At 36.3% G+C, this 22,044-nt stretch overlaps 1 protein-coding gene across 5 annotated transcripts; it reads right to left on the bottom strand.

Annotated features, from left to right (window-relative positions):
- Positions 1 to 1,689: 1,689 nt before the first annotated feature.
- On the bottom strand, positions 1,690 to 16,232 carry NF-YA7 (nuclear factor Y, subunit A7). Of its 5 annotated transcripts, XM_088857423.1 has the most exons (7): positions 15,830 to 16,035; positions 15,719 to 15,737; positions 11,634 to 11,907; positions 8,296 to 8,447; positions 7,382 to 7,453; positions 7,067 to 7,231; positions 1,690 to 2,209 (listed from the first exon to the last, which is right to left on the bottom strand). In XM_088857423.1, the coding sequence occupies exons 3-7, from the start codon at positions 11,668 to 11,670 to the stop codon at positions 2,003 to 2,005; spliced, it is 633 nt and encodes a 210-aa protein (XP_088713549.1). In that variant the 5' UTR covers positions 11,671 to 11,907; positions 15,719 to 15,737; positions 15,830 to 16,035; the 3' UTR covers positions 1,690 to 2,002. The 5 variants fall into 5 exon arrangements, with proteins under 5 accessions (XP_088713549.1, XP_088713546.1, XP_011624032.1 ...); XM_088857420.1 differs by lacking the exon at positions 15,719 to 15,737 and having other exon boundaries at positions 15,830 to 16,232; XM_011625730.3 differs by lacking the exon at positions 15,830 to 16,035 and having other exon boundaries at positions 15,719 to 15,829.
- Positions 16,233 to 22,044: the final 5,812 nt, after the last annotated feature.

The raw sequence follows: 22,044 nt of genomic DNA, 5'->3' as shown, positions 1-22,044 counted from the left end.
CCTCTAATTGATAATCTTGATTTTGAGAAAATATGGATGTGACCAAAAAGGGTGCAGTTTGTATAGAGCCTAGGCTTTAAACAATCAAATTAAAGCCTATCTTCAAATAGTGACGAGAAATGTGGTTTTAATATTGAAAATCATTGCAACAGCCTTGAAATATATTTCCATTATTATTTATAAAGTTTAAAGCTTAAAAAATAGTGTAGATCAATAGATCTATGAAAACTTGAAAGAGAATTGACGGTCCAAAAATGCATTACAAAATATACTGTTTTCAAAACTTGAAATGCAATTTTTTTTTATCATGTCCATGCATCTTGATGTCGAGATGATTAATTTGAGGATACTTGAGCATCAAAACAACCTCTTCTAGTGAATTTTTTGAGGTAGGCTCTAATTTGATTGTTTAGAGCCTCTGCTCTATATAAACTTTTCTTGACCAAAAAATATACATTCTCTAGATCCATCTATTTTTAAGACTTTAAGGTGTTTATAAATCTACTCGGTTTGTACCTTTTTTTAAAAAAAAAAAAAAAAATTCAATTAAAGAGGAGACAGATTTTCACGTTATCACAAAAGTTCCCAACACCAAAATTGCATGTTCAAATAAAATTTAGAGGTGCGTCTTACTTTCCTTCAGACGCCTTATATAAACCGCTCCATTGAATGTTAATACTTTTCTGAAGCCCATGCGATGCAAAGAGTAAATCATGATACGAAGAGAGGAAGAGATCGTTCCGTATCTTAAAGCAATTGTGACCGGCGTTCGCAAAATTAAACCAGAATGGTTAACCAGACATGGGGTCAAAAGCAGTTTAACCGGCCTAATTGGGATGTTCAAGAGAGTTGATTCAATCAATGTTATACTTTCACCGAAAGACATATACTTTGTTTTCCTCAGATCCAACTTGAATTGAAATATTTGTGCAATAATGTCCCATATGGATTTAGGTTTCTGAGATTCTGATAAAGGCATCACCCATACGTATAAAATTTATCAATCCAACGGCCAATAATTCCTGCAAATCTCTCAACTTCATCTTCTTGATAAGCAATACTGACTAGTGTTTTTTTCTCGAGTGGGAAGAAACTCTAGACTACTTCCAATCTAAAGAGAAACCTAGAGAAATTTACAAACTGCAAACAGAGGTTGCATTGATCAAGGAATAGATGATGCGGTTCGGCAAGTAGACGATTTTGTAGTTTAATTAGCAGGCTCTTTGTTTGAAAACACCCAGCCTGCTCGAGACTTGCGTGTCTCAAACCAAGCGACTAGAGCTCGGGACCATGGCAGGACCCAACCCGAGTTGTTATAAACACTAATAGAGAATGGTAGACTGACGTGATTCTTTAAAAATTTAACGACCTAAATATCTTGTGTGACAAACAATATAACACTGATAGAGAATGGTGGGTTCATAAATTTCTTATGGCTTTTCTGAATGGAGTCTCTGATTGGATTTAAAGAGAGAACTTTGGATGGATTTTTATATGCAGAAAATTTTATCTATAATAATTCATTCATAATTTATTTGAAAATATTGAATAAGAAAAATTAATTGAAAAAGAAGTTCTCTTCTTAATAAATAGCTTAACTTTATATAGACTAAAAAATATTATTTTTTTGAGAAAATATTTTGCATCTTTTCCCTTCTAAGATTTTAGTCACAATAATTGAAACACGCATTGCACAAGCCTCTTGCTAATATATATCAACATAAAGAAAGCCATCAACTGTACATAATACAACAGAATACTAACCAAACGGAGGTCAATCATGGGTGGACCAACATCCTGACCAAAGGGACTGTTTCTCTCTTACTAAAGAATGCAAAGAAAATCCTAAAAAGAACATGAAAAGATATAGCATAGATTATTCCAAGAGCTCCTAAAGAATACCAGTTCAATATTTCATGGTGAGGACAAAACCAACGAGTTGAGTTTGATGCAGGCCTGCCATCTCTCCTCTTCTGTACACGCTAAAGAGAGAATTTGGGTTTTAGGATGCCTGCTCAGCAGAAGCATGTTCTTTTCCTAAAGTTATTGAGTTATGAGAGCTGTTAGAGTTGTTGGGGTGGTGGGAATTGTTTTGCTGGTCTTCATATTTATTTTGCTGGTCTTCATCAGTCTTCGCATTGAGAAATCTGCCCCCACAACCCCTGGCCCTTCTCAAAGCATGCAAGTGTCGAGATTCGTGCAAATAGGGCTGCATGAAAAGATCAACATATTTACATTGTTAGAGTGACTTCATGGTCTCTGTGTGTACGTGTGTGGGTGGGTGGGGGGTTGGGAGTATGGGTGTGTGTGGGGGGGGGGGGGGGGGGGGAAGGGTGAGTGAGAGAGTGTGTGAATGTGTGTGAGCGAGAGAAAGGGTGTGTGTGAGAGAGAGAGAGTGAGAGAGAGAGAGAAATAGAGAGAGTGAGGTGTATTAGTATCTTAGAAATTGGGATGACAATGGATCATGTTGCAGAGCATGACAGGAGTGGTACTAGTAACTCAGGAATAGGGGTTGCAACAAGCCGGGCTTGATGCAGATTGCACCCAGGCCACGCTCGGATAGGGCCAAAGGCCTAGCGCCCTGGACTAGCCCAGCCCAGCCTTGTGGACCACATCTACTGGCCCATGCCCAGCTTTCCCCGGGCTGCACAGCACATTGCCACCACTACTCAGGAATTTAAAGGATGTGAATGATCATGTAGTGTGTCTAAAACTATGTTCAATAAGTGAGCAGGCCATAATATAGTGAAAGCATGAGTCAAAATGGCATGATAGTGGCCTCCCTTTGGAAACTCAGTGGTGGTTACTTCAGTTCTCCGTGGTGGAACATTATTCAGCCACGCAAGTAAAATCAGAGAACAAGAATTACATCGCAGCATTGGAACAAGAAAATAAGAAATTTTGAGACCCTTCTTCCAGATCTTTCTTTACAGTTTTCATGAATACATGAGGACTATGTTTAACTAAAAATTAACAGATGTCGGGAGAATGCCTTCAACATGATTTGCTAAAGGCTAGTACTAAAGCTTCCGTGAAAGTTAGCTGGCACCATATAACCAGTACAGCTACATCTTCACTCTTTAGTTCACTCAAGATGACTAGTGGATAAAACAAATAAACGAAACATATACAGACATACAAACAAACATAGACACATGATAAAAGAACATAATTTTAGAAATAAAATAAAATTTGGGACGAAAGAATTGGGATGATCACCAGGAAAATTTCCATCAGTTGGTAATAGAGAATCAAGTTCATCAAAGCTAAATGGGCTACAACCTTAAGAATAAAGCCATTCTATGGAAGCCAAGCAACTGAGTTGAACAAATAATGCAACATAAACAAATGATTCTAGTGATGCTTTCTAACCTACAACAAGATGACAAAGAATGGCATCCCCTTCATTAATAATGATCACTTTGAGGAAAGAAGAATGGCAGCTCAGATATTTATCATGTTGGTGGGTGGTTCCTAAATGATAAGGGCACAGTTGAAAGTTTCGAACAGATTAGAGAACATCCGACCCTTAAAAACGATCTCCTTGCAACCAAATTCCTAGACTACTTTATTCTCCTTTTATTCAGCCTCTTCAAGGGCACTACAGTTCTGAGAACTTATAGAAGAATCGAAAATAGAATCCATCTATTATATTCCACTTGCCAATAGAATAAGAGATTGTCCCATTCAAGCTCATTAAATGGCCATAAAATAGAATTTAAAATTAAGAACTCAATATTAATCAGCATTTCCTAAGTTTTACGTAGTGAAGTTATTGCACTTAGATAGATAAATATTTTTGTGCAATGGGAAGCATGGTTACAATGTTTACATGGCTTTGCTTGTAATTTCACAATCTTGACATTCATTGTATCTTAATTTGTATCATGATTTAGAATGATGGCCATATGAATAAAATCCTTCTTCCATGTATCAACTTCTTGTTTCGAAAACTGTTCACCAGAGGCTGCACATAGGTTATAGAGACTGCTTAGCACTTCATATAAGTAAAACTTTGAGCATAAAAGTTTACTTCATAGTTTGATTCTTCGCCACAACCAACTACAATAAGAGCTCTAATAATTAACATCCACAGTGGACATATAAGGAAGGGAGTCTTCTAAAAGCAACTAAATTGTAAAGAAAAAACAAATCTTATATAGGTCTTGTAAAGTGAATTTAGAGGATAACTATTCAATTTTGATTTCGTAGAGGTAGCCTTCTAGAATAGTGAGATACATCTATCATGGTTTGACTTTTATCTCCGTCCATGATCTCAAATATAGTATATGTTTTACAATCTCTTTTTTTTTAGGCTCCCAGCGAGCTATATATAATAGTACGATTTATTAATTATACAGAGCTGGGTGGGCAAAGTGGAAATGTGCAACTAGAGTTTTATGTGATCACCACATACCAATGAAGCTGAAGAAGAAGTTCTATAAGACAACTGTGAAACCAGCTTTGTTTTATGGCATGGAATGTTAAACAGTCAGGAAACATACCCATATGACGAGTATAGCTAGGATGAGGATGTTAATATAGATTGGAGGCAAAACAAGAAAAGATAAAATTCGAAATGAATACATTCGTGGGAACTTAAGTGTGACTTCAATAAGCAACAAGAAGAGGGAAAGTAGACTTAGATGGGCAGGCCAGGCGTAGCATTAACCCAATATAGAACCACTTAGGAGGCGTGATTTGGTTCAAGTGGAAGGTTCTAAAAGAGAAAGGGAAAGGCTTCAAAAGGACATGAATGAAAGTAGTGAGAAAAGATATAGGGGCTTATGATCTGAAAGTATAACCCTTGATAGAGCAGAATGTTGTAACAAGATTCGTGTAGCCAACCCCAAATAGTTGAGATAAAACTCTGACGACGACGATGATGATAGTATATAATGCATATTCAAGATAGGCTGACCATGGACTGCAAAGCATTCTGATTAATTATAACCTATTTGTGTTTTCTAGATTTCATATGAATCAATTGATATCAGCAGTTATAATTATTGACTTTAGAACAATGGTCCTTCCTGGTATTTCTCATAAACTTAAACAGGTTATAAAGTATAAGCGTACAAATCTCAGAGTGCCCACTGTAACATCTTCACTATATCTGAAGTTTAAGACCATGTTAACCATATCCTTTTTCAAACTTTCAATGTGGCTATCCAAACCTCGGTAGAATTTGGAGCATTTTCTATTGACAAGTAACTATGTTAATTTTTAGGAGAGTAACATTGTCTTTTAAAAAACAGTTCCAAGTAATAGGAGCCAGAGAACTAGAAGCAATAAATAACGACATGTGAATCATTCATCAATTGCTCGCTGTGGAAGTTGACAAATTCTCCCGAAGGTAACGTCTTTTCTGAACACCCCTTCCCTAGCCCAAAAATCAAAGCCTCATTGGCAACCCCAAGAACATAATGAAAAGAGATAGCTAACTTTCACATTTGCACACATGTAGCAGGTTGATTCCTTTAGTAGATGTGAAAATATGACATAAATAATCAAGTCAAATCAACAAGATTCTTACTCACATCTTTGCTCAAAATATAACCTTCAGTGTCCCCGAAATTATGACCTAGACCATGAATGAAAGGAACTACTATCAAATTTAAAGTTTTGAGTTACCTTTTTAACAATTTGCCTCCTGGACCAGGCCTCATGATGTACTTAAAGACAATTATCCTCCAGTTATGTACCCTCAAAGAGATATGGCTTACAAATTTTAGACAGTTATTCAAATATTCCCATTTTGCAGGCAGTCGTTTTTTAACATTCCCATGCAACTTACAGTCATTTAATGGTTTCCATTGCACACTAACATCCTTACTAAAACAATATTCTGCTTCATTCCTCACCCTAAATCAGATTTCGTTGTTGAAGGTCAACTAATGCCCCTCCTTTCGACATGAAGGTTAATTAATGGCCCTCCATTCGACTAAAACCTGAGACACACTACCCATTACTGGCATCCTACCACCCCACACCCACAATAGGAGATCTCTAATTATACCTTCAATCAATACTGGATGGCAAAATTATGGTAATCGTGAATACTGCACTAAAAATCATATTGGACCAGCCTGTATGACCACTTTGGACCCAAACCTGGCGAACAATCAGTCCATTTGACCTTCAACCCAATATATCTTGAAAGCCGGTTCCAACAGGGCTAAAATGCCCAGATGAATCAACTGGTTGAACCGGTGACCTGGTTGGTTGAATTTGTGAACTGGCCGGCTCACATTCTTATTTTCTTTTATTTTTAAGTATATTTTCCCCTGCATTCCAACAGGTTGGGACAAGTGTTCAAACTACAATTAGGATGAAATGATCCTTATCAGGTTCTACCTCCAGCTCACTTTTCAAAACATTACTCTAGAACGTCACAAGCATGTGTTAAGTATATATGGGAGAGATCGCAGGGTTATGTATCTTTAGGGCACACGAACGCATCCCTCACCTTCAAAACCATGTAACTGATGTTGATTAAAACAACCACATCCTCAATTCCTATTGTATGTCATTATTGTGGTTTCTTTGTAGTTTATGTCTGAAGCTATCTAAGTTAAATTTCCTAGAAAAGTTATACATGCATCCCATAGATGATACTTTCCAAATAAGCAACATACAACAACCCTAACAAAGATATCCAACCCAGGAAAGACTAAAGGAACCAGCATCCAATTGTAACAGCCAGTTTCTTTTAATATGGGAGTGGAATGGAATAGCCAACAACCCTAACAAAGATATCCAACCTAGGACACACTAAAGGGACACACATTCAATTGCAACAGCCAATTTCTTAGAATATGGGAGTGGAAAGGACTAGCCATATAAAATAACCAAGTACTTGTAAGAGCTATATCTCTGATCAAACTCAAAAGCCAAAGCGTCCTAGAAAAGTTAATTTTGCATTGGATTATATAATTCATAAACAGATAAAAATTGATTTATTTAAAAGATTCACCAAAGGCAATCATACTTAGAGTCTGCTAAAAGACACAAGCCTATAAAAACCTTAGCTTCCACAACTTAAAAGGAAACACTAAAACCAAACCTTACGGGATTTGATCAATTTATTTTCAGATTCAGCTTTTGCACGAGACTGTCGACGCCGTAATATTCCGTGATATTGCTTTGCATTGACATATACAGGTTCTTCAACTGCATCAGTAGGCAAAGGAAGGCCAGCTTGATGAATCCCCATCATATGTGGATGCATCTAATACCAAAATACCAGAAGACATTAAATTCACTCTAGCACAAAACAACAGAAGCAAATAGTCATTACTATAAATATGCCTTAACATAATAAGATTGAATAAAATAGAATATTTTGCGTATTTTAATTTGCACAAAAACGAAAATTTACCACAGCGTGTGCGCCATAGGCTGCAAGAAGACTTCCATAGTAGGGATCTGGATAGGGGTACGCTGGCTGAGCCTGCTAGATGTCACACATTTATAAATATCAGCGCATACAATATTGTTCTAGTTCTCCATGCTGAAATTATCACTTTGAAGTAATTTAGAGCCATTTAATGGGCTAAGCTTAGTATTAGTTCCAAAACACTAGCAATTCAAATATTTGACACGGACAAACTCCCAACTATTTTTTTGATAGTTATCGAATTCCCTATAATCCGAAAAGCAACTTCAAATACTATAACATTCTACCCAAGTGCCTATGGAAATGAATCCAAAGCTGAGTGTAAGATAAACCATCTATAGTTCACTGCCATCCCATTCCCAAACATACAACATATCTAATGTAAGTAGAAGTGAATACTAAACTATAAGTCTTGCAACATATAAGACTTTCTTGGTTTCAAAATTTTTAATCATAAAACAATTAGTAATTTATGAGAAAATAATTACTTGATCAAAAGGTTTAGTAAAAATAATAAATATATTCCCAAACATTCATAATTTTACACTCGAAAGTTAGAGGAAACGGAAACATCAGGACTCATTTGAGTGAGAAAATCATAAACAATAAATCGAATCCCTAAGGCAATCATAGAACGGAAGACATCAGAGAAGGCATGGAAATTTTCTTTATATCTGAAAGAAGAGATCTATAGTCTACAACTGACTAGAAATTGTATGTAGTTCAGTCATGGATTGAAAGCAGCTAAGTATTATTAGGAAACCACTAGCACATTCCATAGAGCCAGAGGAATACTAAATATGGACAGCAGTATTTAATAAACAGAAGTAAACATTTCCATGGATTTGTAACCAGGATGAGGATACAATTATATTTTTGCAAAATAGCAAATATACCACATTGTGTCCCACTTCAAGGTGAGAGCGAGGCATTAGATACTCGACAGAGGGGCTTGCCATGCTAGTTGATTGGAAAATTGCACCAGTTGAGTACTGATGTTGTAACTGTTGCTGATGTTGCTTCTGTTGTTCTTCTAATCCACCATTATCTGTGATTATGACAACTGGCAGTTATTGCAGAACTACTTGAGAGTATTACACAACTTCAAATCTGTGAGCTAAGGAACTGGAACCAATTCCCAATAAAATCATCAATGAACAAATGGTAAGCATACACTGGATCATGAAATAACATCAACACCACAATAAAATTGAGTACAAACTACTTGTTGATTGACCCAAAAAGGTTCAGGTTTCTACTCTACTCTGATACATTTTCCATGAACTCCTATATTCAGAGAAGGGAGAAGCACAATGAAATACAGGATTCACACTGAGGCAGCACTGAGGCCCAGATAAAAAAAGTAGAATTCAAAGTTTTTGTCATTGCAAAAATTGGTTCGGTCACCCAATAGCTTTTCCTTGTTATATGGTACGCACAGCCCTACACTGCTTTGTATGAGCTCCAAGAAATCAGCGGGAATTAGATTCAAGCAAAACACATTTTCCTTTTTAATAGTAAATACATCATTAAGGCTAAAAAGTCTACAAAGTGCATTGGCAATAAGGTTAAAGTCTACATACATATCCATCTAGGAAAGTAAAGATGCACATCATCATCCTGATCATCCGAGCCTTATCCCAACTATCAGGGGTCGGCTACAAGAATCTTTTCTTTTCGTTCAGCTGGGTCTTACCTTAGTCATACCATTAGTCACCATATTTCTTTTCACTACTATTATCTATGTCCTTTTGGGTCTTCTCCTTGCCCTTTTAAAGCCTTCCACTTGAACCAAATCGCCACTCCTAACCGTGCTACTCTAGGTCAACAATGCACATAGTCAAACCATGTATGTTTACTTTCCCTCACCTTATCGCCACCCCTAAGTTCCCTTAGATGTATTCATTATGAGTTCTGTCCTTTCTTATCTTACCACTCATCCATCTTAACATCCCGATCTCAGCTATATTCATTCTATGGATATGATGCTTCTTGGCCGCCCAACATTCCGTTCCATAAGGTATAGCTGGTCTTATAGTCGTCCACTAGAACTTCCCCTTTAGTTTCGTTGGCATTGTCTCGAGGCTCAAAATACCCATTGTTTAGAGTGCACACATAACCACATTCACATCGTCATCATCATTTGAGCTTTATACTAACTATTTGGGGTTAGCTGCACAAATCTTGTTCCGTCATTCCGCTCTATCAAGGGTCATACCCTCAGTTAGATCATAAGTCACCATATCTCTTCTCACTATTTCCATCCATGTCTTTTTAGGCCCTCCTCATGCCCTTTTGGTGCCTTCCACTTGAACTAAATTGTCCCTCCTAACTAGTGTTGTTCCAGGTCAACGCTACACATGGCAAGATCACTTAGGTCTACTTTCCCTCATCTTATCGCTTATTGAAGCCATCCCCTAAGTTCCTCCAAATGTACTCATTCAGAACTCTATCTTTGCTTGTCTTGCCACTCCTCCATCACAATATCTTGTTTCTTAACCGCCCAACATTTTATCCCATAAAGCATGGCTAGTCTTACAGTCGTCCTATAGAACTTCCACTTCAATTTCATTGGTATGTGATGATCAAATAAGACTTCTGAATGTACATCTCCACTTCGTCCACCTAACTCTAATTCTATGCATGACATCTTCTTTAATATCTCTATTCTCATGGATTATGAGCCCAAGATATAAAAGATAACCTCTTTTACGTACTTCTTGGCCATCAATCTTAACCATTTCCTCGTTTATACTCCTATTATATTAAACTTGAATTCCATTTATGCTATCTTAGTCTAGCTAATTTTAAAACTTTTTTATTCTAAAGCATCCCTCCAAAGTTATAATTGTGCATTGGTGTCATCTTTAGTTTGATCAAACAAAGCTATGTTATTCGCAGGCAACATACACCATGGTACTTCATTCAATAGATGCCTAGTTAACTCATCCATAACCAAAACAAAGAGCGTGAGCTTAATGTTGGCACTTGATGTAGGCCTATTGTCACTAAAAACTCACTTCTCTCCATCATTTGTCCTCACACTCGTTAGCACTCCCTTATATATATCTCTTACCATATCAACATATCCTCTAGAGGCTCTTTCTTTTCCAACACCCACCAAATTAACTTTCCAAGTTCCCTATCATATACTCTCTCTAAATCAATAAAGACCATGTGGAGGTCTTTAAGTGATACCCCATAATTACACCTGTAACTAGAAAACAAATTGATCATTTTATTGGCTTTCACATAGATGGAACAGATAACAAACTTGCCTAAACATGCAAACTCCTCTAGCGAAAAGCGAAAGCCCTGACTTGTGAAAAAACCCAGCCCAGAAGCCCATCCAAATGACATTCAAGAAGTCTCCCTCCAAAAAAAAAACAAAGCTAAATCTCTAAATGTCACAAAACTCACAACAAAAGACACCATGTAGAGACCCACTATAGAAGAAAGCACAAATGGGCAGCCCAAAATTCTATTAAACAAAGACAAAATTAAAATGTTATCCCCGATGCCCATTGTAGAAACTTGAGCAGCTAATGGTAGATAACCATTTGTGATTCTATGTTCACATGTATATATCAACATACGCACGAACGTGAAGCTACAAAGACTACATGCAAGCAAAATGGACTACATGCAAGCAAAATGGACACATGAGGCCCATAACTAACAAATGAGAGACTATCATTAAAACATAGGTGACAAAAAACATTTTCCATTTGATTTTTGGATGAGCGCTCCATGGTACATATCGCTAATCTATTCCCTCATCCTTCTTCCTTGCCATTTCAAGAGCATATTTACAGATTACTTGCATTATCTGAATGACGCTCATCTAACAAGATATCATACTATATCCAACGAGACTATTATCAATTTTACTGCTAAGAAACAGAGATACAGGATCAACAAGTTTCAGGTACATAAAATTGGGGATCACTTTGAAACCCCAAGGAAACTATATGAACACCTAAGTTTACTTGTCATCGGTCACCCAGCCGGATGAAACCCAACCTACCTCTTCAAAATTAGTAACCGACTGGGTGACCTGTAAAGTTTGGTGTTCTGTACTTCCCTTGGTTTTTAACAAGAGTCCCCCATAAAATATAATGTGCTGGTATTTTTGAAACCTGAACCCCAGTTCTAAAATAAGATAAAACAAATCTTCACCACATTAACAAAAATTTCTTTGTCACTGAGAAGTACGAAATCTGCAGACAAGTACCAGCGTGAGAAGATAGATCATGCATCGAAGATGTCATGATGATGACGCCTTTTTTTCACAGCCAGTACCAGAAACAGCAGAGCCCAGGAATTCACTGGGGGAAAAATCCGTGAGAAAGAGAACAGTTAATTAGCCTTTATTGAGCCCCTAATGCTGCCTTTGCTAAACAAGAGAAAGCACAAGAATAACTCTTCTGCAATCAGCCTCGTAGCCTGTAGGCCAAAAAGCTTCAGCCGCTTCCACTTCTGGGCATATAAGGTACAGTTCAAGTGGCCTGAAGAAGCATTCTATGTTCATAAGCTCAAAAATCAACAAAATATCATAAAAAGAGAAATGAATGCAGAGAAACAACTAACCAGACTGCCACATTAAGCAAAAGCCGCAAAAACGATACCATTCAAGCTTATTGTAAAAAGAAAACATGAAAAGAAACCCATATTGATAATTGAAGCTGTGAAGCATGCCAAGTTCAAATAGGAGTGATCTAGAGAGGAGAGAAGAAATCACAATTGAGTGACATGTTGATGAACTTCAAGTTTGAGATCATCATTCATAGCATTCAATTGCATATACTACAACATTGCGTTATTGGATGACAACAAACCCAATACAAAGCTCTTGCTCACTATTTGAAAACTATGAAACAGAATACAAGAATATAGACTTCTGGATCTGAGTAAATTTTGACCTATTAAACAAAACATGTTGTTACCAATCAAAACAAAATTACAAACATGAAGTTCAGCATTTGTCCAACGAATATCTAGCTTAAGAACTATATCAAATGCCCACTAAACAACACCCTGTCGAGGACATGAACGGTCCATGGGATGGCCCTCACGAGAATCAGTTGCTTACTGTTGTTTTCACACAATCCTCAATCCGGATTATCCAAGCTGCTTATTTTGTTTTTTTTTTTTTCTCACAAAAACAAATCAAATGACGGCCGTATTGATATGAACATAAGCTTTTTCCTTCCAATGCATAGGCTTCACTCCTAATGAATCCTCGCTCCTCAAAACTTGTATAAGCCAAATACAACTATAGAAATTTGCCATTCTAAGCATAGCCACTATGACAGAAATTAGATTGTATTTATTGAAGGAGAAAGTAATTAAGTTAGCATAAGGTTATGCTATCACCCCTAGGCATTTGACCACTACCTTTGATAAGGTCAACAACCAAGTTAGTCATGGTTTTCAATGCCATCTACCTAAGAGAAGTAAATGGGGAGGGGAGAATTTCCGAGCCTTGTCATATTCCCGCTTGAAGTGTACTACTCCCTAACGTACATCATGATGGAGGTGCTTTTTGTAATTTTAAGATGATTATGTAAGCGTTGTTTGGTTTTCTAAGTATTTAGTCGTATCAAATAGAAATATCAAGAGTTCATAGGTTTGTGAAATCCATGTCACATGAAATTGTGATTTGGGATATACAATAGAGAATTTTGAATAAAAATTTTGAAAGCAAGAGTTGAATCATCCATTGCAGCTGACACACTTGGCAAGGACAGCGCTGCATCAGGGAGAGACACTGGAACTTTTTTGGTAACTTTTTGACCAATGGTCCTATTATTTGACTTTTGGTGTATTCCTTTTTCTTTTATTTTATTTCACATGGTACGTCTCACCCCATTTTTTTAATGCACAGATATCTGATAAAGTACATCATTTTTGTAATGAATATAGTATCCAATGTGTGGGAAGCCATTCTTGAATCCATGTATATAACTTCTTGCATATATAAAAAGTTAACTTCATTTCAAAAAGAATGTGGTTAAATCATGCAATGTTGTGCAAGTCACTAGCATTAAACCCACAAATCACCAAAAGGTGAATCAAATAAATTAGGTAACATGAACTGATCTCATGTTTTTGGTAGTTTAAATGCCATATCTCTGTGCATGTACATTTCAAGAGAGAAAGAGAAGGGAGAGAGATAGATGAAGAGATGGATGGAGAGAGGAAGCATACATATAAAAAGAAGGTAGACACTATCATCATTAACATATCCACATTAATATGTTTAACAGTTTCAAAAAAAAAAACAAACTAATGTATCCACATTAATTATTAACATATTCACATTGTTTTATACCGGTTATCCAAAAAATGAAGACTCAAAAGCAAATGGTGCTAAATATAATATCAAAAACAATCTTGACTAGATATATTTATAAAGCATTTCAAAAGATGATTCTTCAACATGTGGGTGTAATTAAAGACCAGCAACCATGAATAATTAATGAGGTCTACATGTATAAAGCGCAAGACTTATCTATAGGACCACAGCACTTATAGAAGAAAAACAGAGCAAGTGTAAGTGCATCAATAAATAGAGAGAGTTACCCAGCATATCAAACTTCAGGGTTTTTTTTTATTTTTTGAAAAAAAAAAGGGTCTTTTTTCAAGTACGAGAAACATAAACAAAATCATTGGCACAAGATCCAAAAAGGTAGGGCATCTCAGTTTATCTTTGAGAAAGTTTCAAATGCTGCACAAGACATTTATTTTCTTATCCTTCCCATCCCTTATCCAAAAGGTGATCGAGACAAGGAAGATTGGTTTTAAATGGCTTGGTTTAGGATAAAATTTAAAGGTTTCAACTTCAACCTCACACCCTCATGTAAATGGCGGTCGCAATTTTTTTTGTTATGAAAACATCTCGAGTTAGTATGATTACCTACAAAATTATTCGTTTAACTACTGATTCTACTGTTTAATTTTAGTTCCACCGCTCAGCTTAGTGCTTGGGTTCATGGACACAATATTATGGTATCAATTAACTTTACTAAAAAAAAAAGGATTATGGTATCCAAACATGTGACCGGCATAGTGGCGCAGGTACAAAGCATAAGAAGCAGTAGCATAAAATAAACACAAGGGAAATTTATCAAAATACCCATAAGCGATTAATTATTTAACATTCTACACATTTGCAAAATTTCCAATTGAAGACATGGATAAGGTGTTAAAATGCTCATCTCTCATGAGTAATTTGACAAATTTCCTTAGATATAATAACTAGAAACAGATATCAAAAGTATCAACATGTAATCATGTGCATAAGTGTGGTTCCTTTTTTATTTCATCTCATATTTTCTAGCATCATAGAAGTCATTCTCTACATTAGCAGTTCCTTGTTTCCTTGCTATTATTCTGTATTCAAATCTCAAAATCCACATAAACATGCAGATGGGTGTATCGCAGTATTGTCAAACGTGGACTGGGGTCCAAACTCGCAACTGCCCTGAGCCCAAGTCAGGTTTGACAGACTCGACCCGAGACTTGGCCGGTCTCCCATGGGTTTGGTTCTGGACTCCACAAGCTCCCGAGTCTGGGGGCTCGCAGATTTTTTGCAAATTCATATGTAACAAATAAATCCCAATTTGCTACCGGTTACTTTCAGCAACCCAGTCCTTTCAAACTGCATGAACACTTTCATAGTGGAATCCAAATCTACCGATAAATGAAATCCAAATCTACCAATTTCTTATCAATATCAAGAAAGCTGAAATGAGCAAACTAACATTTTGAGTTTCTGATACCAAAGAGCCAGGCTCGATAAGTCGCATCCAACATATCCATTGACTCCATACACTTAAAAAGCACAAGTGAGCAATCTATTACTTCATAGAACCAAATCGACGATTCATGCTAAATCAAAATAAAAAGTTTTACCATATATGGACAATCCAAGGCTTAATACCAAAGTACTCATCGTGCTGAATTCCTAACAAATTAAACTCAGAATTTCAACATAATTTTAAACCCAATGATCAATCTAATACCCAATATCAAGACAATCAAATTCCATAACTCCCAAGTCACAAACTCATTAATTTCCCACCAAAAGTATCTAAAAAAAAAATTGAATAAATAAAGCAGTGCAGAGAATATAAGATCATAAACCCTAGACTCTCATACAACCAAATGCTACACATGAATCGATATGTCAAGAACTAGGCTTTCAGACCAGAGAAAAGAAAATTATCACAAGAAAATACAGTAAACGTATGCTAACCACTAGTCTTACAGGAAGAAAAAACATACCAGAAAAAGCAAAATTAGGGCAAAACCTACCTTCGAAATGAAAAAATCACTGTAACAAGTGCAGAGAGAGACGAACTCAAAATAGATTTTACTAAAAAGAGAAAGAATCAGCATTTATTTCATAACAAAAATATTTCATACCTTTTTTAATTTGTTCTATCTTTTTTCTCCCAAAATAGGGGCCGCCTCGTAAGGGTTTGAATGGCATTTAACTGGAAGGCCTGGCTTCCAATCTTGTCCGTTGGTTTTGTCAGTGGAAGGAGAGCCGGCCGTGTTCAGAACGGGCAGGTAGAATAGCCTTGAGTTTGTGGGGGTGGGCCTCACCGAGGCGTGGGGCCCACAGGCACGAGTGGTTGAAGTTGAGCTGCGCCTCAATTTGTATTGCACCTCAAACTAGAGAGAGAGAAGAGAGAATATTCTGTTTTGTATGTGAAACGGAATACGTCAAGGGGTTGGACCAGCCTTGGACCTAACCTGGCCCTGGTCTTGTAGGTCAGCCCGGACCTACTCCAGGTTGGACCAATGCCGACTGGCCCCGACCCTCATTTGTTTGAGTGGGGCACTGCATAATAAACCTAGAGAAAATGAAAGAAAAATAAGAAAAAATATGGTTGGGCAAGCCTCGACAGTCCAGTAGTGGCCCTAGCCCGACTTCGCCCTTGGGCCATGGTGGCCACTGATGTGATCACTTTTGGTCGTAGGATGTTAATATGGGTGGTTGAAGGTGTGTGCCATTCATCATGCTCAACGACTAAAAGAAACATTTTTTTCAAAATTGTTGATACACTTCAAGTTGTCGGATATTAGACGAGTGATGGTAACCTTGGTGTACTATAGGTAAATGGTCTCATTGTATGAAACCCCACTTAAAATGCTTAACTTTTTTATAAAGGGTGCGGTTTCTATAGAGCCTAGGCACTAGACAATCAAATTTGAGCTTACCTTCAAATAGTACTGATAAATGTGGTTTCAATATTGGAAATCTTTGTGATAGCCTTCAAATATATTTTCATCTTTATTTATAAATTTTAAAGTTTAAAAAATAGTGTAGATCGACGGATATATGAAAACCTGAAAATCTTGAAAATTGATGGTCCAAAACTTCGTTACAAAATACACTACTTACAAAACTTGAATCTATTTATTTCTCATGGCCATGCATCTTAATGTCGAGATGATCAAATTAAGGATATTTGGTCATCAAAACAAACTCTTCTAGTGAAATTTTTGATGTAGACCCTCGGCTCTATATAAACTTTACCCTTTCATAAAATACCATAACGATTTTGAATGCATGCTCATGTACATGGCAGCACAATAGTGCACACAACAGTTTATGGCCAATGACTTAGATTAGAAGGAAATAGTAGTTGTAGTTGGGTTTTAACTTATACCAAAAAGTGCACACATTCGATATCTTAGGTCAATAATCTAGAAAAATGGTGAGATTGAGGAAGATGTCACGCTTCAAATTAGAGTTGAGTGAACAAATTAGAAATGTGCAATTGAAATTTTATGCGATCGTCGTACACCAATAAAGTTGAAGGGGAAATTCTATAAGACAACTATGAAACCAACTTTCCTTTTATAGGTGGAATGTTAGATGGTCAAAAAACTAACATACCCATAAGATGAGTGTAGTTGAGATGATGATATTGAAATAGATGAGTGGCAAGACAAAAAATGATAGAATTCGAAATGAATACATTTAGAAAAATTTAAGTGTGACTTTAATAGGCAATAAGATGAGATAAAGTAGACTTAGGTGAGCTAGCCATATGCAGCGGAGGTGCAAGTTGATTCAAGTGAAAAGCTTAAAAGGGTAAGGGATAATCCCAAAATGACATGGGTTAGAAGTAGTGAAAAAAGATATGGGGACTTATAGTCCCACTGAGGGTATGGCCCTCAATAGAATATAATGGCAGACCAAAATTCGTGTACTCGATCCCAAATAGTCGGAAAAATGCTCTAATGATAATGATGATATAAGCTTTAACTTCTTTATACATTGGATCAACCTGAACTTTGGAATATCCTTTACTATTTTTCAACCAACTGAAAAATTAGAGCATCTGCTATTCTCAATTAAATGGCAGCTAAAAGATATAAAAGATTATTTGAATAAAAATAAATTGATCAAAACATGCTTTAAAAGTTCGACCAAAAGCACTTCAACTTCTTGATAAAGGTGATAAAGGAGGTGATTTGTAAAATATCTCGAAAGAACAATTTCCGGATGAAACAAAATCTTTCCATTATATATAATTCTTTCAATTTATTTTTTTAAAAAAACTTATAAACATTGCTTTAGAACTCTATTGCTTTTTGTTTTTATATGTGTGGCACAGGGAATAACTTTCTTTGAGCACAAAGAAAATAATAATACTAGTTTATTTTGATTATTTAAATTAATTTTTTTGTAAAATTTATCAAAATAAATTATTTAATAATTTACCCCTTTATTCTTATTTAATTAGGATAATGTGAAAGAGTTCAAATTTTAAATAATGTATGCCTTATGAGTATATTTTGATAAATTTATTTTCTTTTTTTTTCTAATGTTAACTTAGGATCCGGTAAAAATATAACTCAATATGTCATGTTGTAGTACTCACCACTCTGACCCACCATGTTTTCATGTTTCTAGATCAATTGGCATCTCAAAATGCAGGTGCTACGGATCAAGGAAGAATTGAGGATCGATTTTTTTTTTAATTATTGTCGTGGAGGTGTAGATAGGCTCAATTTTGTAAAGGCTCATTCATGCTAGTATATATTTTGACAGAAATAACTAAAAGCATGTTAGCAACAAAAAAAACATAATCCACTCTCTCCATTTGACAACCCAAGCCTTCTCCCTCCTCTAATGAATAGAAAGCTTTTCAACTTTTTAACTCATAGCTTAAAAAAAGAATATTAAATGGGTATAATAAATTTAAGGATTTGAACCCTTTGACTTTTTTTTCGAGTCAATTATTTGACCGATGGAAAAGTACAAATAAAACTATTTAATTTTATTAAAAATTATAGTTATCATTTTAGTTGTTTATAAAGAGATCTTGTAGCTTTTGTACATCGAGGTCACAATTATTCTAACTCATTAGATGTTAAATTAGATAGCTTGGGTGAGTCACAAAGTCCAAAAACTCTTTTTTTTTTAGAATTTTGTATATATTTAGTGACACTATTGCCACCACCCATTTTAGATTTAAGGGATAAAAATAATTGTCATTCATGTACAACACATAAATGGTATCTTTTTAGACAATTCCTTAATTTAAGTATATTTTTAAAAATATCTGTAACATACTTATCACTTTAAAAACTAAAAATTAATATACCATAGGTAAATAGTCCTATGGCAAACAATTCCTTTAGCTTACTATCAAGCTTTAAAACGCAGCATAAGTCCACATGTGTTAATATAACCAAGCTCAAGAAAACATGAAAAATAAAATGTCACAAAGCTTAAGAAGCAAGGAAACTTCCTGAAGGAACATTGCACGTGCCATTAGTGTTAATGGGACAATAAAGACGCATCATCTTGTTAATGCACACGTGTTACATCCACACGAGGCTTCCGTTAAGTAATTGCATAGAGAGGCACAGGTGGCTTATGTGCTCGGTGCATCGATATAATTGGTGGAAGCTTAAGCGAGGGTGGTTAGCAGTGGGCTCAGCAAGGGTCACCATCTCAGCAATGGCCAGGTGGCCTTGCTTAGATTTGAAAAGCATGTGCCCTCAGATATACTGATATTTGATGTCACCCCTATATGAGGAAATTTTGTATTATATGATGTTGATATTGATATTAGCAAATTTTAGAAGTTAATTGGGATATCCATTGAAGTCCAATTAGATTACGACTCTTATTTATATCTTAATTCTAGGGGTAGCCATGGACCCGAACCCGGCCCCGGACCCGTCGAGTATACCTGAATAAGTCCAGGTATGGGTCCAACATTTAGACCCGGCGGGTCGGGTCCGAGTCTAAAATTTGGACCCAAACACTATTCGGGTCCTGGTCCAGTTGGACCCGACCCATACCCTTAAACTGTTGGAAGTAAAGTACTTCAAGCCCTATTCATTTAGGTGTATTAATGATCGTATACAATAAGAATAGGTAATACTCTTTAGCTATTAAACAATAAATAAGAAGGTTTCAAATCTAGTAGCAGGTTGTGACCTTGTTGCCAATAATTTGGGTATATGATGGTAAAGAAAGAGCAAAAAAAAAAATGTCATAGTGAGGGTGGCAATGGATCCGACTAGACCCGATGGGTATGGGTCCAACTTTTGGAGCCGATGGGTCGAGTCCGGGACCCAAATACATTTGGGTCTAGTTCCAAGTCTAGCTGGGCCCACCCCGTTGCCCCCTCCTTAATTTTGAGATATATATGACATTATGATATTTCTATATGGTATGAGATTCATAATATTATATAAGAATAAATAATTTGTGTGCCCTACTTAGGGGTCCATATAGAAATGATTTCCTCTAGAGAGCGAGGCAGGAGCCTTATGTGCATGAGATACAAGGCTTCCTTTTCGAGAGAAGTGAGCTTTCAATGGAAACAAACACAACAATGGTTTAGTTGTGGAACAAAGATAGGATATCAGCAGATCATATTGGTAAGAAGAGCAGGTCTACAGGATTGCTCGACTGGGTTTTCGAGTGTTATCAACCTACCTCCCAAAATCTGGGATATAACTCTCGTTTTATGTTCTTGTGGCGTGTGTTTTTCATGCTTTATGTCTAGTATTGTGGTATATATTCTCACATAATTTATTTCTAGCTGTTGAAGTAGACGATTTTAGTGGGATCCAACTTTTAACTTGCATGTTTTTTGAAAGATTATGTCCATACCCCTTTAATTACTAAATTCGCCTTTTTAATGTTATCGTAATCATTCATAATGTTATCGTAACTTGAGGATTTCAAGCCCCTAATTTTGATCACTGATGTCAATTGGGTTTCTGTAAAAAATTTGGGGTTTGTAACCTCGAACTTGGTTGGTGCAAAACTCAATAACAGCTTTAGGGATATATGGGGCGATTTGAAATACTCGACAACTTGAGAATTTGAAAAGGATTGGAGGCTGAACCGCATTTCTACATATGCTGTCTAAAAAGTGTAAAGCATCCATCTTAAAGATGGATGCAAGTAGGAGCTCCAATCTAAAAATAATGAAAACTAACGGTCCAAATGTTTTCTTATTAGAATTATTATTTTTAGTTTTAAAAATTTATGTATTTATTCATATTCATGATCATAGAGATTACATGTCCTTAAAGGTCCTTTTGAAAAATCCAAAGTCGAGGCAATTTGAAAAAAATAAATGAATATTTTCAAATGGGTGAGAGTAACATTTCTAACTTATAAGGGATTACGAGGATAGTATTTATAATTTATAGGGGTTTTAGTATTTTAGTAATAATGGCTAAACAAAGGATTACTGACGTGCTTTTCTATCTCCCTACAGCCCACACCTGGCCTAGGGCAAGTCCACCTAGTCAAGGCCCCAGGCCGAGCTTAGAGTAGGGCCCCTGTTGCCTAGCATGTTGGTTCAGGGCCGACCCTCTAGTGACCTAGGAGTGGGTTAGGCAAGGTCAAGGCATGGCGGGCTAGACCACGCCATGGAAAGCCAAGGCCCACTACAAGCCCAAATAGTGTTAGCAATGAAACATCTCAAGCTCAGTCCCCATGGTTGAAAAGCAAAATACATACGTTTCCGTAAATTTGACCAATTTTATAGGTGGGCCAGATACAAACTCCCGAGCAGGTCAAATTCTGTAAAATATGAGGAACCGCATAGTTCCCCCATGAATCGGCTCCCCGATTCCCCTCCATAACCGGGCCATCTCACCTGGTTCATCAAATAAATTTGTTATTTATTGTTTACTTATTTTTTTATTTTTCATTTTTTTTAATCTTGATTTATCGATGGTGTTGCCCTGCCACGCGTGCACGGGAGGCTTTGAGGTGCCTCACCGTTTTCATTTTCAAAATCATGACGCCTTGTTTGTGTGTCCGATATATCTGTTAATTTTATATGAGTGAGAGATAATGTTTGTTGGGTGAGTGTAGCTATTAAATGCCTTATGAGTATTTGTAAAATAAAATGATATAGTGGAATATATATTTAATGAGAATATAGTCCCTTGTAGGCCATACTAAGCAAACGATGTTTGTTGATAGTAAACTACGCTTTACGTGCTAAATCAATCTGGTTGGAAAAAACATATGTTACCTAGGGATAGAAAATTATCTGAAAATGATTCTAATAGGTCATCCCTTGATGAGGTCGGAGTATGCCTGGATGAGAGAGTCGAGGGATTGTGTGACCATTTGGTGT

This window comes from Amborella trichopoda, chromosome 2 (genome assembly GCF_054954075.1).
Source record: "Amborella trichopoda isolate Santa Cruz 75 chromosome 2, AtrichopodaSantaCruz75HAP2 v2.0, whole genome shotgun sequence".
Lineage (NCBI taxonomy): Eukaryota > Viridiplantae > Streptophyta > Magnoliopsida > Amborellales > Amborellaceae > Amborella > Amborella trichopoda.
The sequence above is the reverse complement of the archived record's forward strand: the minus strand, read 5'-3'. Positions and strand labels throughout refer to the sequence as shown.

Excerpts from the sequence above, each read along its gene's own strand:
- NF-YA7 (XM_088857420.1), bottom strand. The coding sequence starts at position 11,670 with ATGACATCTTCGATGCATGATCTATCTTCTCACGCTG. Across the intron at positions 7,232-7,381 it reads CCTATGGCGCACACGCTGTG|ATGCATCCACATATGATGGG; the intron begins GTAAATTTTCGT and ends TTTTGGTATTAG. Across the intron at positions 2,210-7,066 it reads AATTGATCAAATCCCGTAAG|CCCTATTTGCACGAATCTCG; the intron begins GTTTGGTTTTAG and ends CTTTTCATGCAG.